Source organism: Protomyctophum bolini, assembly GCF_963924005.1.
Source record: "Protomyctophum bolini genome assembly, chromosome: 1".
Lineage (NCBI taxonomy): Eukaryota > Metazoa > Chordata > Actinopteri > Myctophiformes > Myctophidae > Protomyctophum > Protomyctophum bolini.
Window position 1 is genome coordinate 6,199,155 of NC_137862.1, and position 27,749 is coordinate 6,226,903.

Below are 27,749 nucleotides of genomic sequence, written 5' to 3' on the forward strand. Positions count from 1 at the left end.
TCCAAATAAGCTGTGAAACAAATTTGTGTAGCAAGCTTTTTGGATCTGGCAGCGTCAGGTTAATACAGCAATGCACTGATGTCAAAACAAAATGTACTTGTAATTTGTACTTTTGAACTCCAGTACTTTAAGTACACACTTGACAGAGCAACTTGCATTTGCAGTGGAGTAACATTTGATCAGGACTATCTATACTTTGTACTCAAGTACTGCAGGGGTTGAGTAGTACTACTCTGTCCACCACTGGTCCAGTTCCAAATATACAAGAGGTAACTAATGTATTGTACAGTACAGTTAACAGCAGCACAGACCGGGGTTTTCATGAGCTAAGAAGATGCTCTGCAACAACAAAATATAATAATGACATTATTAATCATTTGGCAAAGCTTATGGAGTGTAGCAGTGAAATAAAAGATAACCAATAGATTCAGATGTTGGCAAAAATACATTATGAGAGGCAGTATGTATTAAGATGAACTCATAGGATGAGAGGGAATGTAAAAAAATATATATAATATAGGACAAAGAAATTCCCAATATAGCCAAATAATGAAAATTACATTAAAGTCATACTATGTAACATTTTCAATTAAACTTATGTTTAATTTTGTTTTGATGTTTCACCAATATTTCTCCTAATAACAATTTCACATAAATGTTTTTTTTTAATGATAAATAAATACCGTTTGATGCATTATTCTAAAATATCCTTGGGCACTACGACCCTGCATAATTAATTTCCAGCCACTCCTTCAAATGCTGTAATGAAATGTAATGTAATGTAGCTACCAGTAGGTGTCGCCAAAGGAGACTAAGCATCATCGTCAATGAGGGAATGTTCCCTTTTCAATGATAGGTTCTAAGGGTCCTCCACTGCCAACAGTTGCGTTTAACTTTTGCCTCGGCCTTACACAGTATGACTTTAACCCATTCTGACCTGAGATCAGATTCATACCAGGTTTCCACTGGACACACACTGGTCTGATTAACCCATTCTGACCTGAGATCAGATTCTAAAAATGTCAGTCGTTCTTCGATTTTTCAAAAATAGCTAAAGCATAACATGATGCCAAACACCAAAATGGGTGCCCGGTCAGAATGGGTTAAGCGAATCTAACAAATGTCTGTGACATTGTACACATCTCAAAATGTTCCTGTGAATGTTTTTGTCCTATTAAGTGCCTGATGGATATTATGCAAAAAAAAAAAAAAAAACACACACACACACACAAAACTGTGGGAAAACAACCTGCATCTTCTGAAGTAGTGTAGAGTTTATATAGAGCTTTGGAAGCTCTGGAGTTGGAAACGCAGTAGGCCACAGGACAGAGGACACGACTGTGGCCCCCCGAGTGAGGTAGTTTTCTGGGTGAATAGAAGCTTCCCAGGGTGAAGGAAGGTGTAGCTACCAGTACACCCTAACTGAAGGAAGGTGTACTGGTACCAGTACACCCTGTACTGGTACCAGTACACCCTAACTGAAGGAAGGTGTACTGGTACCAGTACACCCTGTACTGGTACCAGTACACCCTAACTGCTGGGCTGGCAGAGTGGAACAAAGTGGCTCTCAAACCTGTTCTTTATTTCAAGGACCCCCCATAACTCTGCAAGTGTTGCAAATCTGCACGCTCTTAGGAGTTACCGACCTGCAAGGATGCATTTGGGTTCCATTTGCACACACTCAGAGTTACCGACCTGTAAGGATCGCATTTGGGTTCCATTTGCACACTCTCAAGAGTTACAGACAGGTATAAGGGTCCATTTGGAACCCCCTCAAGGAACACAGGTATAAGGGTCCATTTGGAACCCCCTCAAGGAACACAGGTATAAGGGTCCATTTGGAACCCCCTCAAGGAACACTGGTATAAGGGTCCATTTGGAACCCCCTCAAGGAACACTGGTATAAGGGTCCATTTGGAACCCCCTCAAGGAACACAGGTATAAGGGTCCATTTGGAACCCCCTCAAGGAACACAGGTATAAGGGTCCATTTGGAACCCCCTCAAGGAACACTGGTATAAGGGTCCATTTGGAACCCCCTCAAGGAACACAGGTATAAGGGTCCATTTGGAACCCCCTCAAGGAACACTGCGGGCCCTGCCTGGGCCCCACTATGAGAACCACTGGTATAACAGAAGGGAGGGGGCTGTTGCTACAAGCCCCTCCTCCCACCACTTGAAGGTCCATGTGCAAAAGGATCTCCTCCTCTATGTAACTGCTCCTAGCTGTATTTAAACCTGCTATCCCACATTATGAACAGATAAATCTCTTTACAACATGCTTCTTTATATGACCCATATAGGAAGAAAAAAAAAAAAATTCTAAACCCTGTGGTAAAGTTCTTCTAAACTGTAATAAATTAAAGTAGTTATTTTTTTCGTTTGTATTTAACAAAGCAGTTTGTGTGACAAGTTGTGTCAGACAGAGAGAGAAAATCTACAGGTAAACCGGCTGGGAAAAGGTTCGCTGTTGACCATCATGGCAACCTGAGTGTGGAGTGTCGAGTCATTAAACACAGCCGTAACTCACAACGCTGCCCCCCAGTGGCCTGCTGAGGACTAGGGAAGCTTCATGAACAAGCCGTTGTCAATAGAGGGGACAGGCATGGGACAACGCTGCCCCCCAGTGGCCTGCTGAGGACTAGGGAAGCTTCATGAACAAGCTGTTGTCAATAGAGGGGACAGGCATGGGACAACGCTGCCCCCCAGTGGCCTGCTGAGGACTAGGGAAGCTTCATGAACAAGCCGTTGTCAATAGAGGGGACAGGCATGGGACACGGGAACTGAAAGAGGCTCATGTCCGCCGTGAGGGCGGCCATGGCGGCCGGGTCGTGTTCTATCTGTGTCCTCAGAGACGGGTCGATCTTCTCCAGCCTGCGTTTGATCCTCTTGGCCTCCCTCTCGCGGATCAGCCGGGCCTGCCGCTTCTCCGGTGTCTCGTTGGCCCGCTTCATGCGCATGGCCTCCCGGTCCCGCTGGAGCCGCCGCGACCTCTGCTCCTCGCTCTCCTGCAACCGCTGCATCCGCTTGGCCTCGCGGTCCCGCAGCCTCCGGATCTCTCGCTCCTCGTCGGACTCGTGCGCCCGCTTGGACTTCTTGGCGGTGCGCTCGCGCTCCAGGCGCTGGATGCGCGCCTCGATGGGCTCGTTCTTCCGCCGCAGGGCCCACTTCCTCATGGGCGACTGGGAGTCCATGAGCTGCTGGTACGCCACGCAGCTGTTGCACACCAGCAGAACCCCGGCGGGGTACACGGGCATGGGGCTGAGGAGGTCCGGTAGAGAAGGCAGGCCCGCGGAGGAGGAACTGAGACTGTCGGGGATGGAGGGAAGCGACGAGCCTCCGGTGAGGAGACTGTCTGGCAGGGATGGGAAGGACTGGCCTTGGTCAGAGCTACACTGACCCGGGCCAGAGCACGGCCCGGCTCCCGGGTTCTGGTTCTGGTTCTGGCCGTGGCATGACCTGGGGCCGTGGCACGGGCCGGGCCCTTGGCACGGGCGAGGGCCTTGACACGAGTTTGAGCCGGGACTCGGCCCCCCTGGTCCTTGGCACGAGTGAGGGTCTTGACAGGGGTTAGGACCCTGTCCGAGGCACTGCCGAGGCCCCTGACACGGGTTGGGGGCCGCTCCTCCTTGGCCCGAGCGAGCGCTTTGACACGGGTTGGGATTTGCGCTCGGGCCTGGGCCTTGTAATGAACGATGACCCGGGCCTGGGTTTGTCATGGAGCTGTTTGAGAAGGTGTCCCGTCCACTGCTACAGTCCATGCTGCATGGGTTTGGGTTGAGGACTTCTTTGAGTTTGTCCCTGTGTGAAAGGACAGTGATGTGGTGATTAAATACGTCATAGTTTGTCCCTGTGTGAAAGGACAGTGATGTGGTGATTAAATACGTCATAGTTTGTCCCTGTGTGAAAGGACAGTGATGTGGTGATTAAATACGTCATAGTTTGTCCCTGTGTGAAAGGACAGTGATGTGGTGATTAAATACGTCATAGTTTGTCCCTGTGTAAAAGGACAGTGATGTGGTGATTAAATACGTCATAGTTTGTCCCTGTGTGAAAGGACAGTGATGTGGTGATTAAATACGTCATAGTTTGTCCCTGTGTGAAAGGACAGTGATGTGGTGATTAAATACGTCATAGTTTGTCCCTGTGTAAAAGGACAGTGATGTGGTGATTAAATACGTCATAGTTTGTCCCTGTGTGAAAGGACAGTGATGTGGTGATTAAATACGTCATAGTTTGTCCCTGTGTGAAAGGACAGTGATGTGGTGATTAAATACGTCATAGTTTGTCCCTGTGTGAAAGGACAGTGATGTGGTGATTAAATACGTCAAAATAACAATGTTCTCAGGTTTCTTCTAGGGCTACAACTAATCGATAGTTTTCCTAGCGATTATTCTATCCATTACCCTTTCAATTAATTGAATAATCAAGAAGTTTTATTTATTTATGTATAAAGTAAACCAACAAATCACTGAACCACTTAGGCACAAAATAACACTTTATTCACTAAAACGAAAAAGGCTTTAATAGAGCTTTAAGCCATGTGAAGGGGCTGAAATGAAGCAGAACACCTGTTGAAGTTGTTGGTGTCTGTGAAGTGCATGCCGCAGACTGCACAGTTGGAGAGGCGGTCCTCAGAGTGGATGAGGAGATGGCGTCCGAGGGAGCCGGGCGAACTCAGCGCTCGCCCACACACCGGGCACACGTAGCTCTTACTGCTGCTCATCATAGCAGTGTGCTGTTCAAAGACATCAAGACAACAAGACACACAGGAGAGTTGTACTCAAAGTACACCAACCAGTATTGGGTATATGCTGTAAAATCAGTCAAAACAGGACATCATCATAGATGGGGGGAAAAAGGGGTGGGGGGTGGCCTTTGAGAGCGGTTTTGAAGGAGTCAAGGGATTCGTATGTCTTAATGGCGTTCCACATTTTGGTGGCATAGGAGCGAAATTAATTTAGTCCCTTGTTTGTGCCGAATCTGGGTTGTACATGGTTAGTGGAACTCCCTCTGGTGTTGTGGGTGTGGACTTTGTTAACATTAAGGAAGTATTTAGACAGGTACATGGGTATCTTGGTGGTGTATCGAATCTTGTGGACCAGACCCATTGCAAGATGCTGTACTCTGTCGTCGACCCTAAGCCATTCCAGCCTGTCAAAGTGGGCAGGGGTGAGGTGGGTTCGGGGGGGTGAGGCCAAGTAGTAGCCTGACCACTTCCTGTTGACAACTCGACTGACAGCCCAGCAGACCAATCACAGTGTTACTTTAACTCTGAGAGGGTACAAATAATACGGGTATATGTATATACAGGTCCATCCCAAGAGTCAAATTAACACTCTTTTCAGCTATTCGAAAATAGCCGATCTAGATGCTCAAAACACGTTGCAGTGCGAGGCGTTGTGAGCTTGAATTTAAAAGATTTTTGAAAACATTTTACTAGTGAAATGGGACATTCTGCACATTCTGAGGACTTTTACTTGTGTTTTAACTTTTTTTACACTGTATGTACTTGGATAATATTAACCTCCACCCGGGTCACTGCTCTCACCTGGTAGACATGCGAGATAAGCTTCTCCGGGCTGCTGAAATCCAGGGTGCAGAGAGGACACACAAAGCTGTGGCTTCGGTCACCGCCTTCCTCGCTCTCCTGAGAACCATCGAAATGGATGTCAGGAGCAACACAGAGAGTCATGCAGAGGAAGAAACGTTTTGGCACATTTCCTTCTGCTAATGGGTACAGGTTCCTTCTGCTAATGGGTACGGGTTCTCCTTCTGCTAATGGGTACGGGTTCCTTCTGCTAATGGGTACGGGTTCCTTCTGCTAATGGGTACGGGTTCCTTCTGCTAATGGGTACGGGTTCCTTCTGCTAATGGGTACGGGTTCCTTCTGCTAATGGGTACGGGTTCTCCTTCTGCTAATGGGTACGGGTTCCTTCTGCTAATGGGTACGGGTTCTTTCTGCTAATGGGTACAGGTTCCTTCTGCTAATGGGTACGGGTTCCTTCTGCTAATGGGTACGGGTTCCTTCTGCTAATGGGTACGGGTTCCTTCTGCTAATGGGTATGGGTTCCTTCTGCTAATGGGTACGGGTTCCTTCTGCTAATGGGTATGGGTTCCTTCTGCTAATGGGTACGGGTTCCTTCTGCTAATGGGTACGGGTTCCTTCTGCTAATGGGTACGGGTTCCTTCTGCTAATGGGTACGGGTTCCTTCTGCTAATGGGTACGGGTTCTCCTTCTGCTAATGGGTACGGGTTCCTTCTGCTAATGGGTACGGGTTCCTTCTGCTAATGGGTACGGGTTCCTTCTGCTAATGGGTACGGGTTCCTTCTGCTAATGGGTACGGGTTCCTTCTGCTAATGGGTACGGGTTCTCCTTCTGCTAATGGGTACGGGTTCCTTCTGCTAATGGGTACGGGTTCTTTCTGCTAATGGGTACAGGTTCCTTCTGCTAATGGGTACGGGTTCCTTCTGCTAATGGGTACGGGTTCCTTCTGCTAATGGGTACGGGTTCCTTCTGCTAATGGGTACGGGTTCCTTCTGCTAATGGGTATGGGTTCTCCTTCTGCTAATGGGTACAGGTTCTCCTTCTGCTAATGGGTATGGGTTCCTTCTGCTAATGGGTACGGGTTCCTTCTGCTAATGGGTACGGGTTCCTTCTGCTAATGGGTACGGACGGGTTTTTGCAGGTGGATTCTCTTCTACCAGTGTTGTTTTTGGCGGCACATTTTTACTTTAGTTTCAGTCAGTCTCTTCAATAGTTTTCATTTAGTTTCAGTCACATTTTAGTCACCTGGAATGTTTTAGTGTTAGTCTAGTTTTAGTCGACTAAATGTCATAAGATTTTAGTCGACTAAATCTACAGTTGATTTAGTCAACTAAATTGTATTTTGGCGGGCCTTGGTGATCTACATTCAAGCACACAACGCGACGCGTAGATCGGCTATTTTCAGCATACAACTAATTGTAAAATTACTAATACTGGATCTCTTGTCCCTTCCTAACATTTTTGTCTAGTTTTTATTTGTTGACGAAATTGTCGGTATATTTACTTAGTTTCCACTTACTTTTTACGTTTTAGTTATCATAGCTTAGTGTTTAGTTTCCATTTAGTTTTAGTTATCATAGCTTAGTGTTTAGTTTCCATTTCGTTTTCGTCAGTGGAAAAAGGTAGTCGACGAACATTTTTCGTCTTAGTTTTAGTCGACGAAAACAACCCTGTCTTCTACACAAGAGATCCATCCACGTTTTGAGATCAAAACACTGGCCATGGGCGGATTTTGGGGGGGGTGCACTTTTTTTTCCTCCAAACTTAACCCATTCTGAACGGGAACCCATTTTGGTGTTAGCATCATGTTATGCTTTAGCTATTGAAAAACAGCAGATCTACAAGCTCATAGCGCGCCACCGAGTGGCGCGCTACGAGCTTGTAGGTCTGCTATTTTTGAAAAATCGAAGAACGACTGACATTTTTAGAATCTGATCTCAGGTCAGAATGGGTTACGGTAATCAGACACAGTGTGTGTCCAGTGGAAACCTCGTATGAATCTGATCTCAGGTCAGAATGGGTTAACTTATGGCTTCTGACTGTAGTTTGTAATAATCTCTCTTATCATGATATGATGACTCGCTGTACGGCTGTAGTGCATGTGTGTATGTGTGTGAGCTGCTGTACTACCTAAAATAACTCTTTTTTAGGGGTTAGGGCATTGTAAAAACGCTAAAATAATAAAATAAAGGTTAAAAAAAATAGTTAATTAGTAGTAGTTAATTTAATTTATTTATTTTTCAATTGTAGTAGATAAGTTAATACGATGCATATTATTATTAAACATGTTAACAGAACTAAATCAATACATCTTTTTTTCAATTTAAGTAACTACAATTGTACATTGTAGCTCAATTGTATAGTAGCCAATCACTACTACTATTTATTTTGTTTACAAATATAACAGTCAGTACTGTTTTTTAACCCATTCTGGCCGGGAAACCATTTTGGTGTTAGCACTATGTTATGCTTTAGCTATTGAAAAATAGCAGATCTACAAGCTCATAGCGCGCCACCGAGTGGCGCGCTACGAGCTTGTAGGTCTGAGAACAACTGACAACTGACTGACTAAGAACAACTGACATTTTTTTTGATCTGATCTCAGGTCAGAATGGGTTAATCAGAACAGTGTGTGTCCCGTGGAAACCTCGTATGAATCTGATCTCAGGTCAGAATGGGTTAATATACTTGGTGTGGTCCCTACAATTATCTGAAGGTATTTCTGTGAGTGTTGTTGTATGATGATAGATCCGAGGGTGTGAAAACTAGAGAGATTCATTGTCATGAATGACAAATACGTGCCGTTGTCAAAACTGAGATAGTCTTTACAGAGGGCCTTATGGCTGATTCTCTACAGACTGTGTATTTATAGAATGAATCGTACACGTCATTCATAATCAGGTTTGCTGCATCCTGGAGTTTTAGGGCTGTTTGGCATCTATCTTTACTGTGGTACATGGCAATGGTATTTATCGTTATCTACGTACCTACCAACGCGATAGTTAGGCAACGAGGTGGCCTGTTGGCCAAAATTGGCCCGCCAGTGATCTGGCCCCGGTAAATGATTTTGTAAATAATTTACAATATCTGACACAGTCCCAAATATAGGCCGATGATTCTCAAAGTGGGGTTGAGGTGCTTCCCCGGGGGGTTCCCAGCTAAAGGGGCTTCCAGGGGGTAAATTGTAGTTTGGGAACTACCGTAAGCCATTCTGGGCGGGGACCCCTTTTGGTGTTTTAAGCATTATGTAATACTTTAGCTACTGGAAAATAGCAGTATTAGTAATAGCTGCTATTTTTGAAAAATCGTGAAAATATTTACGATTTAGATTTTTTTAATTTTGAGGTCAGGCCTAAATGGGTTAATAGAGCTGTAACTCCCGCAAGTGTACAAATGGAACCAAATTAGCCAAGACCATCATAGATGTATTTTATCGACGTCAGCTTTCATACTGTATCTATCATAGTCTTGGCCTCTATCACCCTTTAGTCACTGGAAATCTGTGCGCACAGCCTGTACTTAGTTTGTACATGTACAAAGAAGCTGACCAGACCCTCACCCCTGTAGCCACGGATGTTAACTGGACATTCGTCACCTGTGTGCATTGTATTTCCCCTGTATTCCTCCATGCGTGGCAGTGGCAGAGCGCATCAGGTGAAAACCCGCTATGACACTTGTAGGTCGATTATGCAAGTGGAACAATATTACTAAACCCATGTGGTAATACAGAAATTGGCCTCGCTCTGCGCCCCGGTCGTATTATGGAAGCCGTATCGGCCCGTGTTGAACACACACACACACATATGGCATGCGACGTTCCTGAATATTTTAGCATTGTGGGAGTGTCCATATGTTAATTATTTTCGCTTTGCGCAATTTGCTATTAAGCCCCTTGACCTAAAAACACTCGCGCATAACGATTCGACGTGGGTCTGACCACCTCTTAAATGCAAAAAGCACTGTTTGATTTTACACTTGAGTGGCTCTGGGCTCTGCTGGAGTGTTGCCATGTCTGCTTATTATAAGCGGCTTCTTTTTCTGTAAATATTGGTAGTTGTGGTTGCTTTTCTTGTTTCTAAAGTGGTTATTTGGGCTTTAAAGAAATAAAGAGCGTGTGTAGGCTACTGTGTGCAAGTGCAACAGTGCATATACGTGCATGCCCTAGGCTATATTTCTTCCGTGTCGGGATGGTGATCGAGCTCTTCACAGCCCGTTTGTCTTTCATAAAAAAACGTTGATATTAGCCTATAAACACTCATGGTTCTCTCATTTCTAAACCGTTTTTTTTAAATGTAAAAATCTTCATATTCCTTAGGAATCTTGCTTTCATTCGCTGTATGGTACATGATTCTATTGTTATCGAATTAAACAATATCAAACAAACTAGCATGTTCGGGGGTTAAACGATTCTGGGAACAGTACGCATGGATTGCCAATTTGCCAATATGCTGCGTGTCTACTCGCAGTTCCATTCCGATCTGAAAGGTATAGGTGGTTCTGTTCTTTTGAGGCATAAAGGTGACAGCATGCGGTGCAATAGGAATAATTAACCCAAATATGACAAAGTCATGTCATGTCTTCTATGGTGCCAGCCTGAAGAAATGTAATACCACGATCCCCAAAGGGCGCATTCCGTATGTGACATCAGCTGACTGGTAAAGAGAATAGTACGGACATGTTGATTGGGATACGTCTCAAACACTCCTTAAACACTCCCATGACTAATTCAAGGCCGTTTTGCGCAATCCACGGGGTGTCGAAAGCGCTTCTTACCATGCCCATAATTGCTATATGACATTCCACACGCCCCATACCTCTTAAAACTGTAATATTATATGTAATATTGTTCCACTTGCATAATCGACCCCTTGATGTGAACAGGATGTAAGCTAGGAATTAAAATGCCGTTCAGGCACTATGGGTTAAAAACATAAGATAAGTAACAAGATAAGTAATAAGTGTCTTCTATGGAGGCAAGTAACACAGGTTACTCATATCGAGTCTGTTGGTACAGGGTTTCATGTACGGAAGTACATAAAAAAGAAAGCGCAGGCTTTGTGCATAGATTTCCAGTGACGGTAGGGCAATAGATTAGAGAACAAGACTATCATGGATGCGAAAGCCAGACACGACTTTTCCAATTCATCTATGAAAGTCTAGATCCAAGGCCAACTTGGTTCCATTTTTATACTTATACTTAATACTGGAGATCCTTTTAATTGAAAAGATTGAGAAGCACTCTACTTTATAATGAATAACCCCCACCGTAAGAATGTTTTAATCCATGTTGGGAGTGCTTCACTGGCATGTTTTTCATGAAGTTTCTCTCCATATCTACGAAGAGACCTTGAGCTCCTATTCAATGAAAGAGAATGTTTATCACCGTTCAAAAGGGAGTATGTCTGTCTGTCTGTCTCCAGGTGTTATCTTTTTTTCTGTTATGTTTTTTTCTTCTACTTTTTAATTACCGGCAACTAAAAGTCCTCATTCAATGATGTGGCCTTCACAAAATGATTAAGTATTTCTGTGACATTTAATCAAGTTATATCAGTATGCAGCAGTTAAAAACACACAAATCTTTCTTTAGCCACTTTTATAGCAATAAATAGCAATTATTATATGTATTAGCCTTTGGTTGTGTTCTTGCCGATCATCTAATGACTTAGAAAGAAATTGGCCGGAGACGAAACGTATTTTCTGACCCCCCTGCGATGGAATCATTTATCGGTTCATCATCAATCCCCATTTTGGGCATTTTGACCAAAGGTTTCACACATTTTTGAAAATAGCCGCTTGCAAAGTGTTGTGAGCTTGTAGATCGGCTTGTAGACAGATATTCATTATTTTTTGCATGTCACCGTTGTGCAACAAAAATATAAAATAACTAGTGCTTAAGTGGATACTCGATATATGAAAAAATATATATCGCTTCTCGATTTATCAATTACCCGAGAACGTAATTGACAGAATAATGGCTAAGAAAGTAACCGAGCCCTAGTTGGAGATCAGGCGCTCTCACCTCCTTCACGCCCGCTCCGTGGGATAGGCGGCACGGCTGTCTCTTGGCGCTCATGTGGTCGTCGGCCGAAGTGTTGGAGGACGAGTCGTCACCGTTGTTGTCGAGGTCACTGTCACTGTCTTCTATGGAGGCAAACACAGCCCTATCAATACAGGACACAGAGCAGGGCTCACTGTCTTCTATGGAGGCAAACACAGCCCTATCAATACAGAACACAGAGCAGGGCTCACTGTCTTCTATGGAGGCAAACACAGCCCTATCAATACAGGACACAGAGCAGGGCTCACTGTCTTCTATGGAGGCAAACACAGCCCTATCAATACAGGACACAGAGCAGGGCTCACTGTCTTCTATGGAGGCAAACACAGCCCTATCAATACAGAACACAGAGCAGGGCTCACTGTCTTCTATGGAGGCAAACACAGCCCTATCAATACAGACAGAACACAGAGCAGGGCTCACTGTCTTCTATGGAGGCAAACACAGCCCTATCAATACAGGACACAGAGCAGGGCTCACTGTCTTCTATGGAGGCAAACACAGCCCTATCAATACAGGACACAGAGCAGGGCTCACTGTCTTCTATGGAGGCAAACACAGCCCTATCAATACAGGACACAGAGCAGGGCTCACTGTCTTCTATGGAGGCAAACACAGCCCTATCAATACAGGACACAGAGCAGGGCTCACTGTCTTCTATGGAGGCAAACACAGCCCTATCAATACAGAACACAGAGCAGGGCTCACTGTCTTCTATGGAGGCAAACACAGCCCTATCAATACAGACAGAACACAGAGCAGGGCTCACTGTCTTCTATGGAGGCAAACACAGCCCTATCAATACAGGACACAGAGCAGGGCTCACTGTCTTCTATGGAGGCAAACACAGCCCTATCAATACAGGACACAGAGCAGGGCTCACTGTCTTCTATGGAGGCAAACACAGCCCTATCAATACAGAACACAGAGCAGGGCTCACTGTCTTCTATGGAGGCAAACACAGCCCTATCAATACAGACAGAACACAGAGCAGGGCTCACTGTCTTCTATGGAGGCAAACACAGCCCTATCAATACAGGACACAGAGCAGGGCTCACTGTCTTCTATGGAGGCAAACACATCCCTATCAATACAGGACACAGAGCAGGGCTCACTGTCTTCTATGGAGGCAAACACATCCCTATCAATACAGACAGAACACAGAGCAGGGCTCACTGTCTTCTATGGAGGCAAACACAGCCCTATCAATACAGACCACAGAGCAGGGCTCACTGTCTTCTATGGAGGCAAACACATCCCTATCAATACAGGACACAGAGCAGGGCTCGCTGTCTTCTATGGAGGCAAACACATCCCTATCAATACAGACAGAACACAGAGCAGGGCTCACTGTCTTCTATGGAGGCAAACACAGCCCTATCAATACAGACAGGACAGCAGAACACCCCTCAGGAACCACAGGACATCCTATGGAATCCAGTCCTTTCCCTGAACCCCATCCATCCACTCACCTGAGATGCTATCCTGGTCATCGAATTCCTGGGAGTTGCCTTGGTGGTACGCACTGCCCTCTGAGAACTCATCTCTGCCGTCCATGTTAATAGTGTGCTCAAGGCCTGTGATGCCCGACGTGTGGAATGGCCCTGGAAGAAGAGACCACAGCAGTGAGTCAACTAGGTCTGACAAACAGTGGTTATATTCTACAGTATATTGATGCTTTTTACGCAATTGACGGTGTCAAACTAAAATAAAGAAAATAGCATATCTTCAAGTTCATATATTTGTAAGTAAAAATATATATATAAAAGCAGGTTTCTTTTAAAAATATGTTTGGCATATTTTATACTTTCAATTAACCACTTGTGCTATACTTAGTGGGACAACGATGTCTGCAGCGATACTGAAAACTACAAGAACTACAAGATAATAAAGACTACAACGATGTCTGCAGCGATACTGAAAATAGCAAAACTACAAGATAAAGCAGATACAGAACTACAAGATAAAGCGTGTACAATATCTGCAATTTTCAGTGTTTCTACTTCTTTTTCATTTTAACTTTTCGCCTATAATGAAATGCCCAAATTAGGGATTGATTATTAATTGATCATAATTCTTGATGATCACATTTAAATTGTCGAATTCCATTAATTGTTGTTACACCCCTAACCCTGAATGCACCAACATTCACCTCACATCACCTTGACCTGTGAGGCTGTGAGACCCAAACAAACATGGATCTTACTGATCGTACCCACCGAGTTTTTAAGACAATATCGCAAGCTGTTCTCTGGGGTGAACATTTGCCAAAAGCAGGCGATCTAAAATATAATGAGATGTTTTTTGTGAAGAGATTTGTAGTGGAGGGGAAAAGAGAGTGGACCTAGTACAGAGCCCTGGGGGACCCAGGTTAACTAAGTACCGGTATACAACCCATTTAGACCCGACATCGGAATTTAAAAAAAGTCTTCTGAAAGAATATATATTCAAAGATTTGTGCCACATTTTCATGTAGAAAAATAGCTAAAGTATAACATAATGCTTATAGTTAAAACACCAAAAAGGGTTCCGGTCCAGAGTGGGTTAAGTGGTTTTTTGTGAAGAGATTTGTAGTGGAGGGGAAAAGAGAGTGGACCTAGTACAGAGCCCTGGGGGACCCAGGTTAACTAAGTACCGGTATACAACCCATTTAGACCCGACATCGGAATTTAAAAAAAGTCTTCTGAAAGAATATATATTCAAAGATTTGTGCCACATTTTCATGTAGAAAAATAGCTAAAGTATAACATAATGCTTATAGTTAAAACACCAAAAAGGGTTCCGGTCCAGAGTGGGTTAAGTGGTTAAAACAATACTTTGCAATTGTGGTATTGTTGACAAATAACTTGAACCATTAACCTTAAAATGGTATCAAGTCTAAGCCGTGATATGGTAAGCCAAAATGGTATACCATAATAGGCTAAAAAAAAAAAATCTAATTAAGAAAAGGAACTCAACAATGAAATAAAATACGCTGGTTTTGACAGACATCAAATAAGTTCTGTCTTTTAAACTTGAAAACACCCAAGGCTTGTACGGTAGTTGTACCCACAGATGCAGACAGTACAGATTACAGAATTCAACAAGGCATAGCTGGTCCAATGTATCACTGTACTGTACTCTTCCACTGGCTGCTGGCTGACAATTTGCCCAGCGTGAATAATATTTAAGACGTCCCCCAGAAGTACAACCTGGTTGGTGAGAAACCACACCATGAAACTTTTACCTATGCATAAGAAATTGCATCATCTTGCAATGTTTTAATGAGATACAGTTACAAGGCATTTCTATCCGTTTGTTGAATACTCCATATGAGCGTTTCATCTCCATAGCAACATAGAAACTGCATCTATAGAGCACCGAAGTCTGACGTCACTTTCAGTAGAGGGCGTCAGTCCCCAGGTTCATGTATTTGTTTAGTTGCATTGAAATCTCCATTGAGGCGATTTTAGATCGCCTCATATAACAACTGTGTTTGAAAAATAAACATGTCACCCCGGCCGCTTCACTCATATGGATATGAAGAATGAACTGACTGAGAGAAAACGCTATCGTTACTGCTGCTGAATTAGTTAGATTTTCGCTAGAAGCAGACTGTATCATATATGAGTGACTGACTGTTGCAAACGCTACAGAGACACCTCCCTAACAATAACGCCGAGACAGCTTGTTTATTTTTGGACCACAACGCTTATAGTAGACAATATTAAGATCACCCCATGTTATTCTCCATAGAGAAATTACTTCCGCGAACCAGGGAAATCGTCGGGATGAGCGAGTTACGTCAGGACTTCGGTGCTCTATTGCACAAGAGTTTATGAATTTTAACACTTGTGCATTCACCTACATCATGGTTTCTCAAAAAAAGTCGTAACATTATAATGATTAAAATTCCCGTTTATCCACAACATAAAATGTTGCCATTGATTAGTATCGTTTCCACAGGAAGTCCCCTTGAGTTTGAAATCTATTTCTTTAAGGAGACCAGGTTGAGATAACAGCAGCACACATTACAACATTTAATTAAATATACAGTAGAGCATGTCAAAGACACAAAGCAATTATGAACCCATTCTGAACGGGAACCCATTTTGGTGTTGGCATCATGTTATGCTCTAGCTATTGAAAAATAGCAGATCTACAAGCTCGTAGCGCGCCACCGAGTGGCGCGCTACGAGCTTGTAGGTCTGCTATTTTTGAAAAACCGAAGAACGACTGACATTTTTTTAGAATCTGATCTCAGGTCAGAATGGGTTAATCAGACCAGTGTGTGTCCAGTGGAAAACCTCGTATGAATCTGATCTCAGGTCAGAATGGGTTAAGGAGTCAAAAACAGATCCAAATTCCAGGTTTAGGAATAGCATTTGCATTCTTCAGTTGCATAAGGGCTTTGAAACCTAGAATGACAATCATCCATTTCCTGATAAACATCGGTACAGACTAAATACAAATAATGTATTTGGTAATTTTACAGAGGACCTCATGGGATATCGTCCAAGGCCAAGAGCATCCATTTACTACTACTACAACAACCTGGATGATTTGATATACTTTACCCATTTTGGGGCGGGAACCCCTTTTGGTGTTTTAACTAAGCATTATGCTATACTTTAGCTATTGACAAATAGCAGATCTACAAGCTCATAGCGTGTGCCACCGAGTGGCACGCTACGAGCTTGTAGGTCTGCTATTTTAGAAAAGTCGTGAAAATGTGGCGCAAATCTTCGAATATATATATTTCAGAGCGAACATTTTTAACTAAAATATTTGCTTCTGGGGGGTCCCTGGAACTACATGGCGGGTCCGTGGCCCAATAGAGATCATTCTGGGGGTCCTTGACATGAAAATGGTTGAGCACCACTGACATAGAAACATGGGTTTTTCTGAAAAATGTTTTGATTTTGAAGCCTTTTTTTTTTTAATCGACCTCAGTCCAAAATGGGTTAATAATATAATCATCCTACACATTTTACATCATTTTGTATACGCTTCACGGGCAATCGGCAAAGACGAGCACTCTGACGTCGTACATACATGCACACAGATTGACTTCATTTACATCCCAACCCCCCACCGTTCACACACGTATACAGGCATCCACGCCATGGCAGCACCGTTCTACAGGCATGCTGCAGCAGTCCCAGGGGGGAAAGCAGCCCTGCACTCCTTTCCACTAGCAGAGCTCTAACAACCGCCTGCTAGTCAGAGTGCGTTTCTCTCCCTCTCTCTCTCTCTCTTTCAGCACCACCCACACACTGAACAGCCTGGCTCGCCCTCTGTCCTCCCTGCTTGTTCGCAACAGCACTGATTGTTTCTATATCTATACCAGCAGCTCTGAGGGGGAGGATAATACCTCATACCAAAGCGGCCCATATGTGGTTGATTTAACCCCTTATGCACAGCGATCCTAGTCTCTGCCCTCTGCAGTAATCTCCGCTGTATGACAAGGTAAAAAGGCTCTAAGTTTAGCCAACATTATTATTCGTCGTCGTAGTAAAAAACAGTGAATAGAGAAACTGCTCCGGGCAAACACTAGAGTTTAACGGCCAACAGCCATAATATACAAACAGGGCACGAGTATTTCTTCTTCTTCTAGCGAGGGTTTTCTCCTTCGGGCGCTCTTTCCAGTTACAGAGACCAGAGCTGGGAGACACGTTCTGACTCCAGTTACCTGAGACTGACAGAAGTAATTACAGCCTCTGTTGCAATCCTGAGGTAACGCACATATACTGTCTTCTGCTCCTCTCCCCCTCTCTCTCACTCAAGCACACGCACGCGCACACACACGCACACACACACACACACACACACACACACACACACACACACGAGAGGAAGAGCTATAATCTGGAGGCGCTGTATTTCTCATTCAAACGCACACCATCGACTACATTCTACAGCCATCATTCCACTATTAACTGCTTACGACGAGTCGGTATCATGGTATGTGAACACAGTTTGGGTCGGTATCATTCTATGTGAACACAGTTTAATACGACAAGTCAGTATCATGGTATGTGAACACAGTTTGGGTCGGTATCATTCTATGTGAACACAGTTTAATACGACAAGTCAGTATCATGGTATGTGAACACAGTTTGGGTCGGTATCATGGTATGTGAACACAGTTTGGGTCGGTATCATTCTATGTGAACACAGTTTAATACGACAAGTCAGTATCATGGTATGTGAACACAGTTTGGGTCGGTATCATTCTATGTGAACACAGTTTAATACGACAAGTCAGTATCATGGTATGTGAACACAGTTTGGGTCGGTATCATTCTATGTGAACACAGTTTAATACGACAAGTCAGTATCATGGTATGTGAACACAGTTTGGGTCGGTATCATTCTATGTGAACACAGTTTAATACGACAAGTCAGTATCATGGTATGTGAACACAGTTTGGGTCGGTATCATTCTATGTGAACACAGTTTAATACGACAAGTCAGTATCATGGTATGTGAACACAGTTTGGGTCGGTATCATTCTATGTGAACACAGTTTAATACGACAAGTCAGTATCATGGTATGTGAACACAGTTTGGGTCGGTATCATTCTATGTGAACACAGTTTAATACGACAAGTCAGTATCATGGTATGTGAACACAGTTTGGGTCGGTATCATTCTATGTGAACACAGTTTAATACGACAAGTCAGTATCATGGTATGTGAACACAGTTTGGGTCGGTATCATTCTATGTGAACACAGTTTGGGTCGGTATCATTCTATGTGAACACAGTTTAATACGACGAGTCAGTATCATGGTATGTGAACACAGTTTGGGTCGGTATCATGGTATGTGAACACAGTTTGGGTCGGTATCATGGTATGTGAACACAGTTTGGGTCGGTATCATGGTATGTGAACACAGTTTGGGTCGGTATCATTCTATGTGAACACAGTTTGGGTCGGTATCATGGTATGTGAACACAGTTTGGGTCGGTATCATTCTATGTGAACACAGTTTAATACAACGAGTCAGTATCATGGTATGTGAACACAGTTTGGGTCGGTATCATGGTATGTGAACACAGTTTGGGTCGGTATCATGGTATGTGAACACAGTTTGGGTCGGTATCATGGTATGTGAACACAGTTTGGGTCGGTATCATTCTATGTGAACACAGTTTAATACAACGAGTCAGTATCATGGTATGTGAACACAGTTTGGGTCGGTATCATTCTATGTGAACACAGTTTAATACCACGAGTCAGTATCATGGTATGTGAACACAGTTTGGGTCGGTATCATTCTATGTGGTTTGGGTCGGTATCATTCTATGTGGTTTGGGTCGGTATCATGGTATGTGAACACAGTTTGGGTCGGTATCATGGTATGTGAACACAGTTTGGGCACTTTTCCCATAGTAATCCAGGCACTCATTAGCATTGGTAGAGTGGGTCGGAGTGTTGAACTATGAACTACTACAACAGGCTGGCTTCACGGCACACAGCCAATGATTGATGTGTGAGAGATACCCATCCCCCCACCGCTAGGCTCTGTCTGTACATCTGTCTCTCCTCGCCACCCCCCCCCCCCCCCCCCCCAACCCCTCCACCTCCCTCAGTCTCTGCCACTCTGATGTTATCTCAGAGTCTGTGTGTCTGTAGCAGGAGGTGACGCACTGTCTGACTGAATCCAGACAAAGAGACAAACTCATCAGCCAACAGACACACAAGAGGGAGAGAGGAGGAGAGGAGGGGGGGGGGGGGGGGGGAGCAAAACAAAACAGACAAAAGACAGAATGCCAAAACTCTGCTCAAACACCAAGCAATGGGGGTCCTGTTGAATTCAACCCCACCCACCCCCCCTTCCCCATCGGCCTTCCCCTCCAAAACGCACACACACACACAGAAAGAGACCGACAGACATACGTACGCACGCACGTACGCACACCACTGTCTGAATCTCCAGGAAGTGTTGGGGCCTCTGTCTTCCATCCATACATCACAGACACTGTGTATAGCGTTGAGGAGCATGGGAATGGTGGAGGAACAGACATTAAGGATCGTCCACATCATTTCTCACTTCGCCAGATTGATAGCCTGGTGTTTCAGGAAAACGGAGAAGGCCACTCAACACCTTTCCCCCCTTTTTGGTACAGATTTGTCTCCCTTCCACATTATGGAAGAATCTTTCATCAAGACCGCATCTTGACTCGAAACCTACTATCCTAGATAGTGGCCTCAACACCACACTATTATCCCATTCTGACCGGGCACCCATTTTGGTGTTAGCACTATGTTATGCTTTAGCTATTGAAAAATTGCAGATCTACAAGCTCATAGCGCGCCACCGAGTGGCGCGCTAGGAGCTTGTAGGTCTGCTATTTTTGAAAAAATCGAAGAACGACTGACATTTTTAGAATCTGATCTCAGGTCAGAATGGGTTAGTCAGACCAGTGTGTGTCCGCAGTGGAAACCTCGTATGAATCTGATCTCAGGTCAGAATGGGTTATGCTGGAGGCACATGACAATCCCACAGCAAAAAGCATTCCAGAATGTCACTGGGCTGCAACACTAAGTTTGGGGGGAAATGATATGCATCTTCGAGCGCGGAGAAGTCGCTATGCGTCAGTGACGTTTTGACTACTTGACAGAAATGACAAAATAAACCCGAGCGCTGAATATCTATAAAATTTAAGGAATCTCGGTGTGTCTGTCTGTCTTTCGCCAATCTCAAGAACAGTTCATCCGCTCAACTTCACACTTGGCAGGTGTATTGCTGATGACCCATGGGAGGGAGGGCAGTGTGTTGAGTGCAACGCACACGCACGCACAGACACAGACACAGACACAGACACACACACACACACACACACACACACACACACACACACACAGAGTATCCACTCTAGAACAGCAAGCAGCAACCTAGTATGAAGTGAACTGATCCCACTCTGGTCATGGGTAAAGGCGTTAGTGTCGCAAGCAGCACTTCCAGGGTCCAAGCAATTAGCCTACTCCGAACGGGCAGGCGTTCTTAATAGCCACGCCCTGAATGGGCACCGCTCTAGTCAAATAAAACCAGGGGCCTTTCTTTTTTTCCAAAATAGTCGCAGTTCATCTGAGAAAGATGCAAATAAAACACTGATTCCAGGTTTGGAAATAACCTGCAAACTAATACTTTCAAAGTCATTTAAAAAACAAATGATCTACAAAAAAATGATCTATATCTTTTTAATCCAATGGTATGGAAATAAAGTATTGTGTCATCAAGCAGGCTCTTATCTACATATTCTGTCACACTTCCACTTACAGTGTAGCTCTGATTTTGTGATTCTTGGCAACCTAGTATCATAACATAAGTGGCTAATGGGTGGGAAACGAAAGAAAGAAACAGGTCTTATTCTTGTGTCTTGAACTCGCTGCGTGCATGCGTGCGTGCATCACACACACACACACACACACACACACACACACACACACACACACACACACACACACACACACACACACACACACACACACACACACACACACACACACACACACACACACACACACACACACACACACACACACACACACACACACACACACACACACACACACACACACACACACACACACACACACACACACACACACACACACACACACACACACAGTCTGCCTGCCTGCCTGCCTGTCAGACTGTCTCCTTGCCTGTCTGGTCTGTCAGTCTGTCTGTCTGGTCCGTCGGGGGGTGGGGCCAGCAATGTGCATTCATTTCATACCAGATAAGAGAATAGAAGACAGACAGGTAAAACTAAATCAATACCGTAGCTTAGCTGAAGAAAAGACCACGGCATTTACACACAAAACAATAAAAAACAAACTATTGCTTTTTTGTTTTGTTTTTTACGCTCCAGTTAGAGCCAATGGTATGTTTTCTCAAAGTTAAATGTGGAATTAAGCACGTTGTATTTTGACACTTTTTGCCCGGTAACATTATTCCATTTGACTGGGTCAACCCAAAGGGTCTTTCTAGCCTTGGGCTCCTACTACGTATGTACAACCGTTCGTTAACAGTTGATCGTATTAGCTCATAGGGATTACTGAGGCCACGGCTGCAACATGCATTTCAAACCCCACCTTTAAAAGAAACTATGTTTAGAAAGCTAGATCTGAAGCACAGATAACTTCAATCAGTAGGTTTTAGACAGTATAGTGTACACTAGTCCTCCCTGCTGGCTTGAGAGAGGCATCTCATTCTCAACACTGTCTGCATGCTAGTGTGTAGACTGTGTGCCAAATAAGACCAGGTTATGTTGATACTAGCCAGTGAGTGCAGAGGAAAAGCAACTACAAAATAACCCATTCAAACCGGACGTCGAAATGGAAAAAAATGGTCTTCTGAAAGAATATATATTCACAGATTTGTGCCGCATTTTCACAATTTTTTCAAAAATAGCAGACCTACGAGATTGTAGATCTGCTATTTTTCAATAGCTAAAGTATAACATAATGCTTAGTTAAAACACCAAAAGGGGTTCCCGTTCAGAATGGGATAAACATCCTCAGTGTTCATTTAACTCTCCAGTCCACAAAAAAAATAAAAAACGTTTTAGAGACTGTTGCAACTGACCAGTTGCAGACTGGTGCCATTTGGGGATAATGGTTGCAGGGAGTTGCATTGGTGTGAACTGGCCATCAGTGACAAATGGATCAATTCAAACTGAGGACTTCACTATTACAGTTGTTTTGAGATTTTCTTTTTTTTTGGTCCTGTTCACGTTTAAAATATAACTGTGCATTTTGTGGGTAGCCTGCACTTAAAGGGATATTTCACTTTCAAGCATGCTTGGTGTCATTGTATCGTCTACTCAGTCAGCACCCCAGACAGTTTTTAAGTTACTTCAGACATTTTATCAGACACGCCCCCTTCCTATACAAGCCCATTCTAACTTAAAACTACATTTTAAAACCATGATAGATGCATCGAAAACACCCATTCTTGGCTCTGGTGACTGATTTTATATATATATATACCGTATATATATATATATATATATATATATATATATATATATATATATACACACACACACACACACACACACACACACACACACACACACGTGATGTGAATAATTATTTTATGTTTTCAATGTTTTTTTCCCTCCATTTTCCAAAAACATCATAACAAATAATTGTAAAAAGTAGTTGGAAAAAACAAAGAGTTTGAAGTTTTGTGGCCTGATAAAAATGAATATCAAATATCTAAATGCTGAATCAAGCAACTTATAAACTGTCTGTCACAAACGCCTGAGTAGACAATAAAATGACACCAAACATGTTTGGAAGTGAAATAAATATCCCTTTAAGGATTTCACTCATCACTGTACCTGTAAACTTCTGAAGAGATACTAATAGTGAAGTTGAAGCCAATGTCAGGACAGGTCCGGAGGTACTGTATACAGTACATTATGTATACACAACTTAGACAGCAACAACAAACACATGCATTGCTTTAAAAAAAACACATCTGAAAATAATCTAAAAATGAACATGATACTTATAGTTAGTTACAGGAAAATAGGAAATATAATGCATCTAGCCCAGTTATGTAGTAATTTGTCACAACAACAGTGTCTCACGTGTCACCTCTGAACAACTAATGGATGTAACCACATCACAAGCTTTACAATGTAGGCTGTTTCTTTCTATCAGAACCATATCGAGATCATGTCTGACATAAATTAATCCAAGTGCAAACAAACACTGCATGATCGATTGTCTATGACAAACGACTGTCTGAGAGCTGAAGAAAAAACAATATGTACGCCAGAACGATTCTTATATGATTGCTATTCAGAGACAGAGAATATTAGAATAGCAAATACCTATATCTAACATAATCCTGATCTGAATCCTAACCTAAAGCCCGGCCCATGTCACATCAAGTTAGCGGTATAACCTCAGCTTTCACAGACTATAAAAACGTGTCACATCCATCAGCTGTCAAGGCACGAAACGGCTGACTGCTACTACTGTCGAATAGTTATGCTTCATTTTCTTACAAAGTGTCAAAGTCTTAAAGCAAAAAAACAACAACGATGATTTCCAAAGGTCTAAAGTAAACCAAAACATGTTAGATAATGTGATGTCCCTCCCGACTGTCAGATGCCATTCAAAACGCACTAACAGAAACGATCAAAAGTCAACGTTTTGAGAAGAAAATAATCATTCATATGCGATATTTGCGACAAAACACTCGAGTGGGGGAAACACAACTCACACTTATTACCACGTTATAATTAGTCGAATCATAATTCTAATGGAACGTTTTGAAAATGCAATATACAATACCTGTGATGATACCTACAATTAACTTTGAAGGGGTTGGTCTGTTTTCGCCTTGACATATTACTCCCCCACTCCCGATACAAGAACTCGAATCTCCTCCTAAAATCCAGATTGCAGCCTGACCCGGTGTATATCCCACAGAGAAGAGGAGGGCGATCACACAACAAGATGATGAAGATGATCGAAAATACAAAAAGACCAAATGGTCTCTCTCTGGCTACTCAAGCAGCAATGAATAAACGCTGTTGGGAGCCGGTTCCATGATCCATCCTAGAGAACACAATACATAACACGACGGACGACTCCCCCCTCCAAAAAAAAAAGATATAATCTAATAATAGTACAGTCACATCCTCGCCGAGAAAAAAAAAAGAGAAGCTGCCGCCGTTTCGTTGCTTCCTTGGATCAATGCATGTTGTAAATGATGGGGATAATGATAGGCTGCTGCCAGCAGACACCGAGCAGCCCCGAGCGCGCACGAGCCTTCCTTTTTTCTGTCGCTCAGCCAACGGACCGCAGCCAAACGCACTGCAGCCACGCAATGGCGCAACAGCATCAGCTGATCCCTCACGTAGAAAGCACGGCGCAATGCACGGTGGGATATGTAGTACAGGGCAGGCCAGTGTAGAAGTAGGCTAGTACAAACTTGTCCCCCCCCCCCCCCCCCCCCCCATATATACACATACCGTAGATGCATGTGTATAACTATATATATACATGCATGCATATAGCATAAGGGGCACAGGAACTTGTGCTTTCGTTTGAAATGTACCAATTCTGCATACTGTGAAGAAGAAAAAATATCAATCAATCAAACCCAACACAGGCAACACTACAGGTCCATTTGTGGTTCTATACATTTTTTGTCCTCTCAGAGTTACAGACCCAAGTTCCTATAGGGTAGCTATCAATCAATTAGCTGGGGAGTCAGTCATTTGGATCTAGATTGTTTTAAAAGCGAGCATAATGCAAAAACATCCATCCATCTTCAACCGCTTGTCGGGTCGCGAATAAATGAACATGGCCATAGATCCCTGTACATTTATTTACCCTATTATATCCACCTGACAAGACTCCTCTGCAAGCAGGTCCTCTAGTTAGCCCTAGAACGGCTCTTGTTGTTACATACAGTATGCACAGTATAATTAAATGATCACAGGCATTCTAGGTCTAGTCCTCTAGTAAGCCTGTTTTGGAGGAGTCATAAAAACTGGATAAAGGCAGTGGAAATCAGCACAAATATAAATCCATTCAGTACAATCATACAGCGGAGATCAGACCCTATTATTGCAGTAGGCTAGTGTGCTAGCTGATGTGCATAATGTGATCAACAAACTAAGCAAAAGGCAGATATTTGTAAATACATGGGGTGCTTCTAAATATTTAACCACACAAGTTGACACAACTTGGTAGACTCTTTAATCAGAATCATTCTGATTCCATCCATCATCAACCGCTTATCCGTATAGTCGGGTCGCGGGGGCAACAGCTCCACCAGAAAGCTCCAGACTTCCCTCTCCATGCAGAGCAACATTGGTGACTTCCTCCTGGGGGATCCCGAGACGTTCCAAGGCCAGTGAGTCGATGTAATCCCTCCAACTGCGCCTTGGTCTGCCCCGGGGTCTCCTCCCAGTGGGACGTGCATCGCGGACCTCCCTAGGGAGACGCCCGAGAGGCATCCTAACCAGATGCCCCGAACCACCTAAGCTGGCTCTTTTCCAGGCGAAGGAGCAGCGGCTCTACTCAGAGTCTCTCTCGTGTGACTGAACTTCTCACCCTATCTCTAAGGGAGATGCCAGCCACCCGTCAGAGAAAACTCATTTCGGCCGTTTGTATTCGAGACCTTATTCTTTCGGTCATGACCCACACTTCATGACCATAGGTGAGAGTAGGAACGAAGATTGCTCGGTAGACGGAGAGCTTTGCCTTCTGGCTTCAACTCTCTTTTCATCACAACAGTGTGAATCATTCTGATTCGTTAATAGCAAACTGCAACTGCACAACTTGTACACCTGATGGCTGGTGATGTGACAATTAGTTTTGACGTTTTTGAAGAACCCAACCTCAGGTTGTCACATTTCCATCGTTACCAATTAATTATGAAACACCCACATTTGGGAATATGCCAATAGAATACCAAAACGCTCGTCCCAAAACACAGTCGCGAGTCGCGACTCACAAATGTGTTTTGGGGTGAGCCTTCCGGTTACCCAATTTGGTCTGGGGCTGGGCTTCCGCTTAACATTGGGGCGGTGTGTACTGTGTATATAATTGGCTCAAAACCTAATTTCCACATGATCACACCCGTGAGAATACAATTACTACAGCACCACGTTGTGCTAACAGAGTGCACCTTGTTGTTGTCCTCTGTCCAAATCTGAAATGGGCACCTGTCCTAGTTCTTGCATAAGTCACGTGTGTATGTGTACCTGCATAATCCCAAATCCAAATTCCTGTGCATTTGTTATCACTTCGCCAAGTGTCCAGTAGGTGGAGCCCACAAACCACTGAACCAATAACATGTAGTCGTCATCACTGACTGCCACGAGTGAGGTATACGGACCGCAGCACGACGTTTATAGGATCATTATTATCCATCCGCAGTGGTGGGATAAAAAAATAAATAAGACATTAATAAAACTATCCCAGTCCTGTGAAACCGACGGTATTACAGTTAACAGATGAATTATATGAATAAGCAGTCACTTAATCAAAACATGTTATCATCAACCGAACCCATCATCAGCTAGCGTTAGATAAAAGTAGCCTAGCTCTGGTGCAATGCAAAAATAATAAACTGTTACGAAAAAAGAACCAGCTTATTGTATCTAAACAATGTATAAACCATAATATATTATGCAGCAGCAGCAGAGCAATACTGTTAACTATAGTCCTCTATTACGCTGATATAAAAAGAACACTGCGATTATTACCCATGTTGTCCAGTGAAATATAGCATAGCAACGTGTAGTTCTCTGAAGAGAAAACGGTGGAGAAGAAAAAGCTTCAGTAAGTAAAAAGAAAAAAAAGGAAAAAAAGCGAAGCCTGTAAAAACGGATAGAGTCCCACAGGGAGGCAGCTAGCTAGCTAGCTACGCAGAGCTGTCCCGTCCGCGCCTCCTTTTTTTCGTGAACCCCTGGGCTGGGGAAATACATGTGGTTGTACGACGGGAAAAGAAAACAGCAGATTTGCAAGCTCTGGGCGAGTGGCCTCCGCGACGCACGGTGAGCTTGTAGAGCTGCAGTTTTGCGCCGCGCGACCCCGTCGTACGGCGGAGGTACAGCAAGACTGGCGCTCAATCCCAATCCATTGAGTCAGCGCGCTGTGCACATGCAGCACATCCGCTCTGGAGCGGATACAGAAAGAACCGTGTGTGTGCGTGTGTTTACCGGATATAGTAGGCGGGCTCTAGAGCGGATATGAGCACAGAGCAGTAGATAGAACCCAGGCCACAGCAGGCTACTTCTTTCCACCGGTGGAAAAAGGAAAGCGCCCCAACGGGTTGGAAGATGTCAGTCGTATCCCTCCGCCTGCGGTAGATGATGTGCTGAGGCTGGAGCGGCAGCCATTTTGAATGTATGTCTACTGGTCCGTTCCTCCCTCCATTGCTAATAGAGAGAAGATTCCAGCGACTTTCTGGTATCGTTACGGCTAAGTAAGTATATTTACGATCGTTACGAAAACAAAAAATCCTAGCGGGCGTGAGATTGCTAAACGTACCAATACGACTCACGTTGACTTTATCTATCCGCCCGGGCGGGTCGCGGACCGGTTGCAGCGGTGTCTGCGGCGCCGCATAGGAAGTGTCACAGCCCCGGTCGGTGTGTCAGTGCACCCTGGCTG

The 27,749-nt window shown here is 43.9% G+C and overlaps 2 protein-coding genes and 1 long non-coding RNA gene across 8 annotated transcripts in view; 1 reads left to right on the top strand and 2 right to left on the bottom strand.

Annotated features, from left to right (window-relative positions):
* Positions 1-651: 651 nt before the first annotated feature.
* LOC308315712 lies at positions 652-1,881 on the bottom strand. Its single transcript, XR_013964069.1, has 2 exons — positions 1,119-1,881; positions 652-937 (listed from the first exon to the last, which is right to left on the bottom strand). It is a non-coding gene; the product is annotated as an uncharacterized lncRNA (long non-coding RNA).
* A 103-nt stretch (positions 1,882-1,984) lies between these two features.
* znf821 (zinc finger protein 821) lies at positions 1,985-27,732 on the bottom strand. Of its 6 annotated transcripts, none has more exons than XM_080763785.1 (6): positions 27,640-27,732; positions 13,077-13,208; positions 11,566-11,687; positions 5,550-5,648; positions 4,570-4,736; positions 1,985-3,799 (listed from the first exon to the last, which is right to left on the bottom strand). In XM_080763785.1, exons 2-6 carry the CDS (start codon positions 13,159-13,161, stop codon positions 2,722-2,724), a joined length of 1,551 nt encoding a protein of 516 aa, XP_080619911.1. In that variant the 5' UTR covers positions 13,162-13,208; positions 27,640-27,732; the 3' UTR covers positions 1,985-2,721. The 6 variants fall into 6 exon arrangements, with proteins under 6 accessions (XP_080619911.1, XP_080619910.1, XP_080619909.1 ...); XM_080763784.1 differs by having other exon boundaries at positions 27,627-27,714; XM_080763783.1 differs by lacking the exon at positions 27,640-27,732 and adding an exon at positions 27,296-27,481.
* ap1g1 (adaptor related protein complex 1 subunit gamma 1) overlaps positions 27,471-27,749 on the top strand; it is a 29,889-nt gene continuing 29,610 nt past the window's right edge. The window contains exon 1 of the mRNA XM_080763758.1: positions 27,471-27,561. The gene's annotated coding sequence lies outside the window, so the exon portion shown is untranslated. The remainder of the gene's footprint in view (positions 27,562-27,749) is intronic.

Coding starts and splice junctions, on each gene's coding strand:
- znf821 (XM_080763780.1), bottom strand. CDS start 23,965: ATGTCAAGGCGAAAACAGACCAACCCCTTCAAAGTTAATT. Junction 4,737..5,549: donor TTATCTCGCATGTCTACCAG/GTGAGAGCAGTG, acceptor GTCTTTGAACAG/CACACTGCTATGATGAGCAG. Junction 3,800..4,569: donor GACACCAACAACTTCAACAG/GTGTTCTGCTTC, acceptor CCTTTCACACAG/GGACAAACTCAAAGAAGTCC.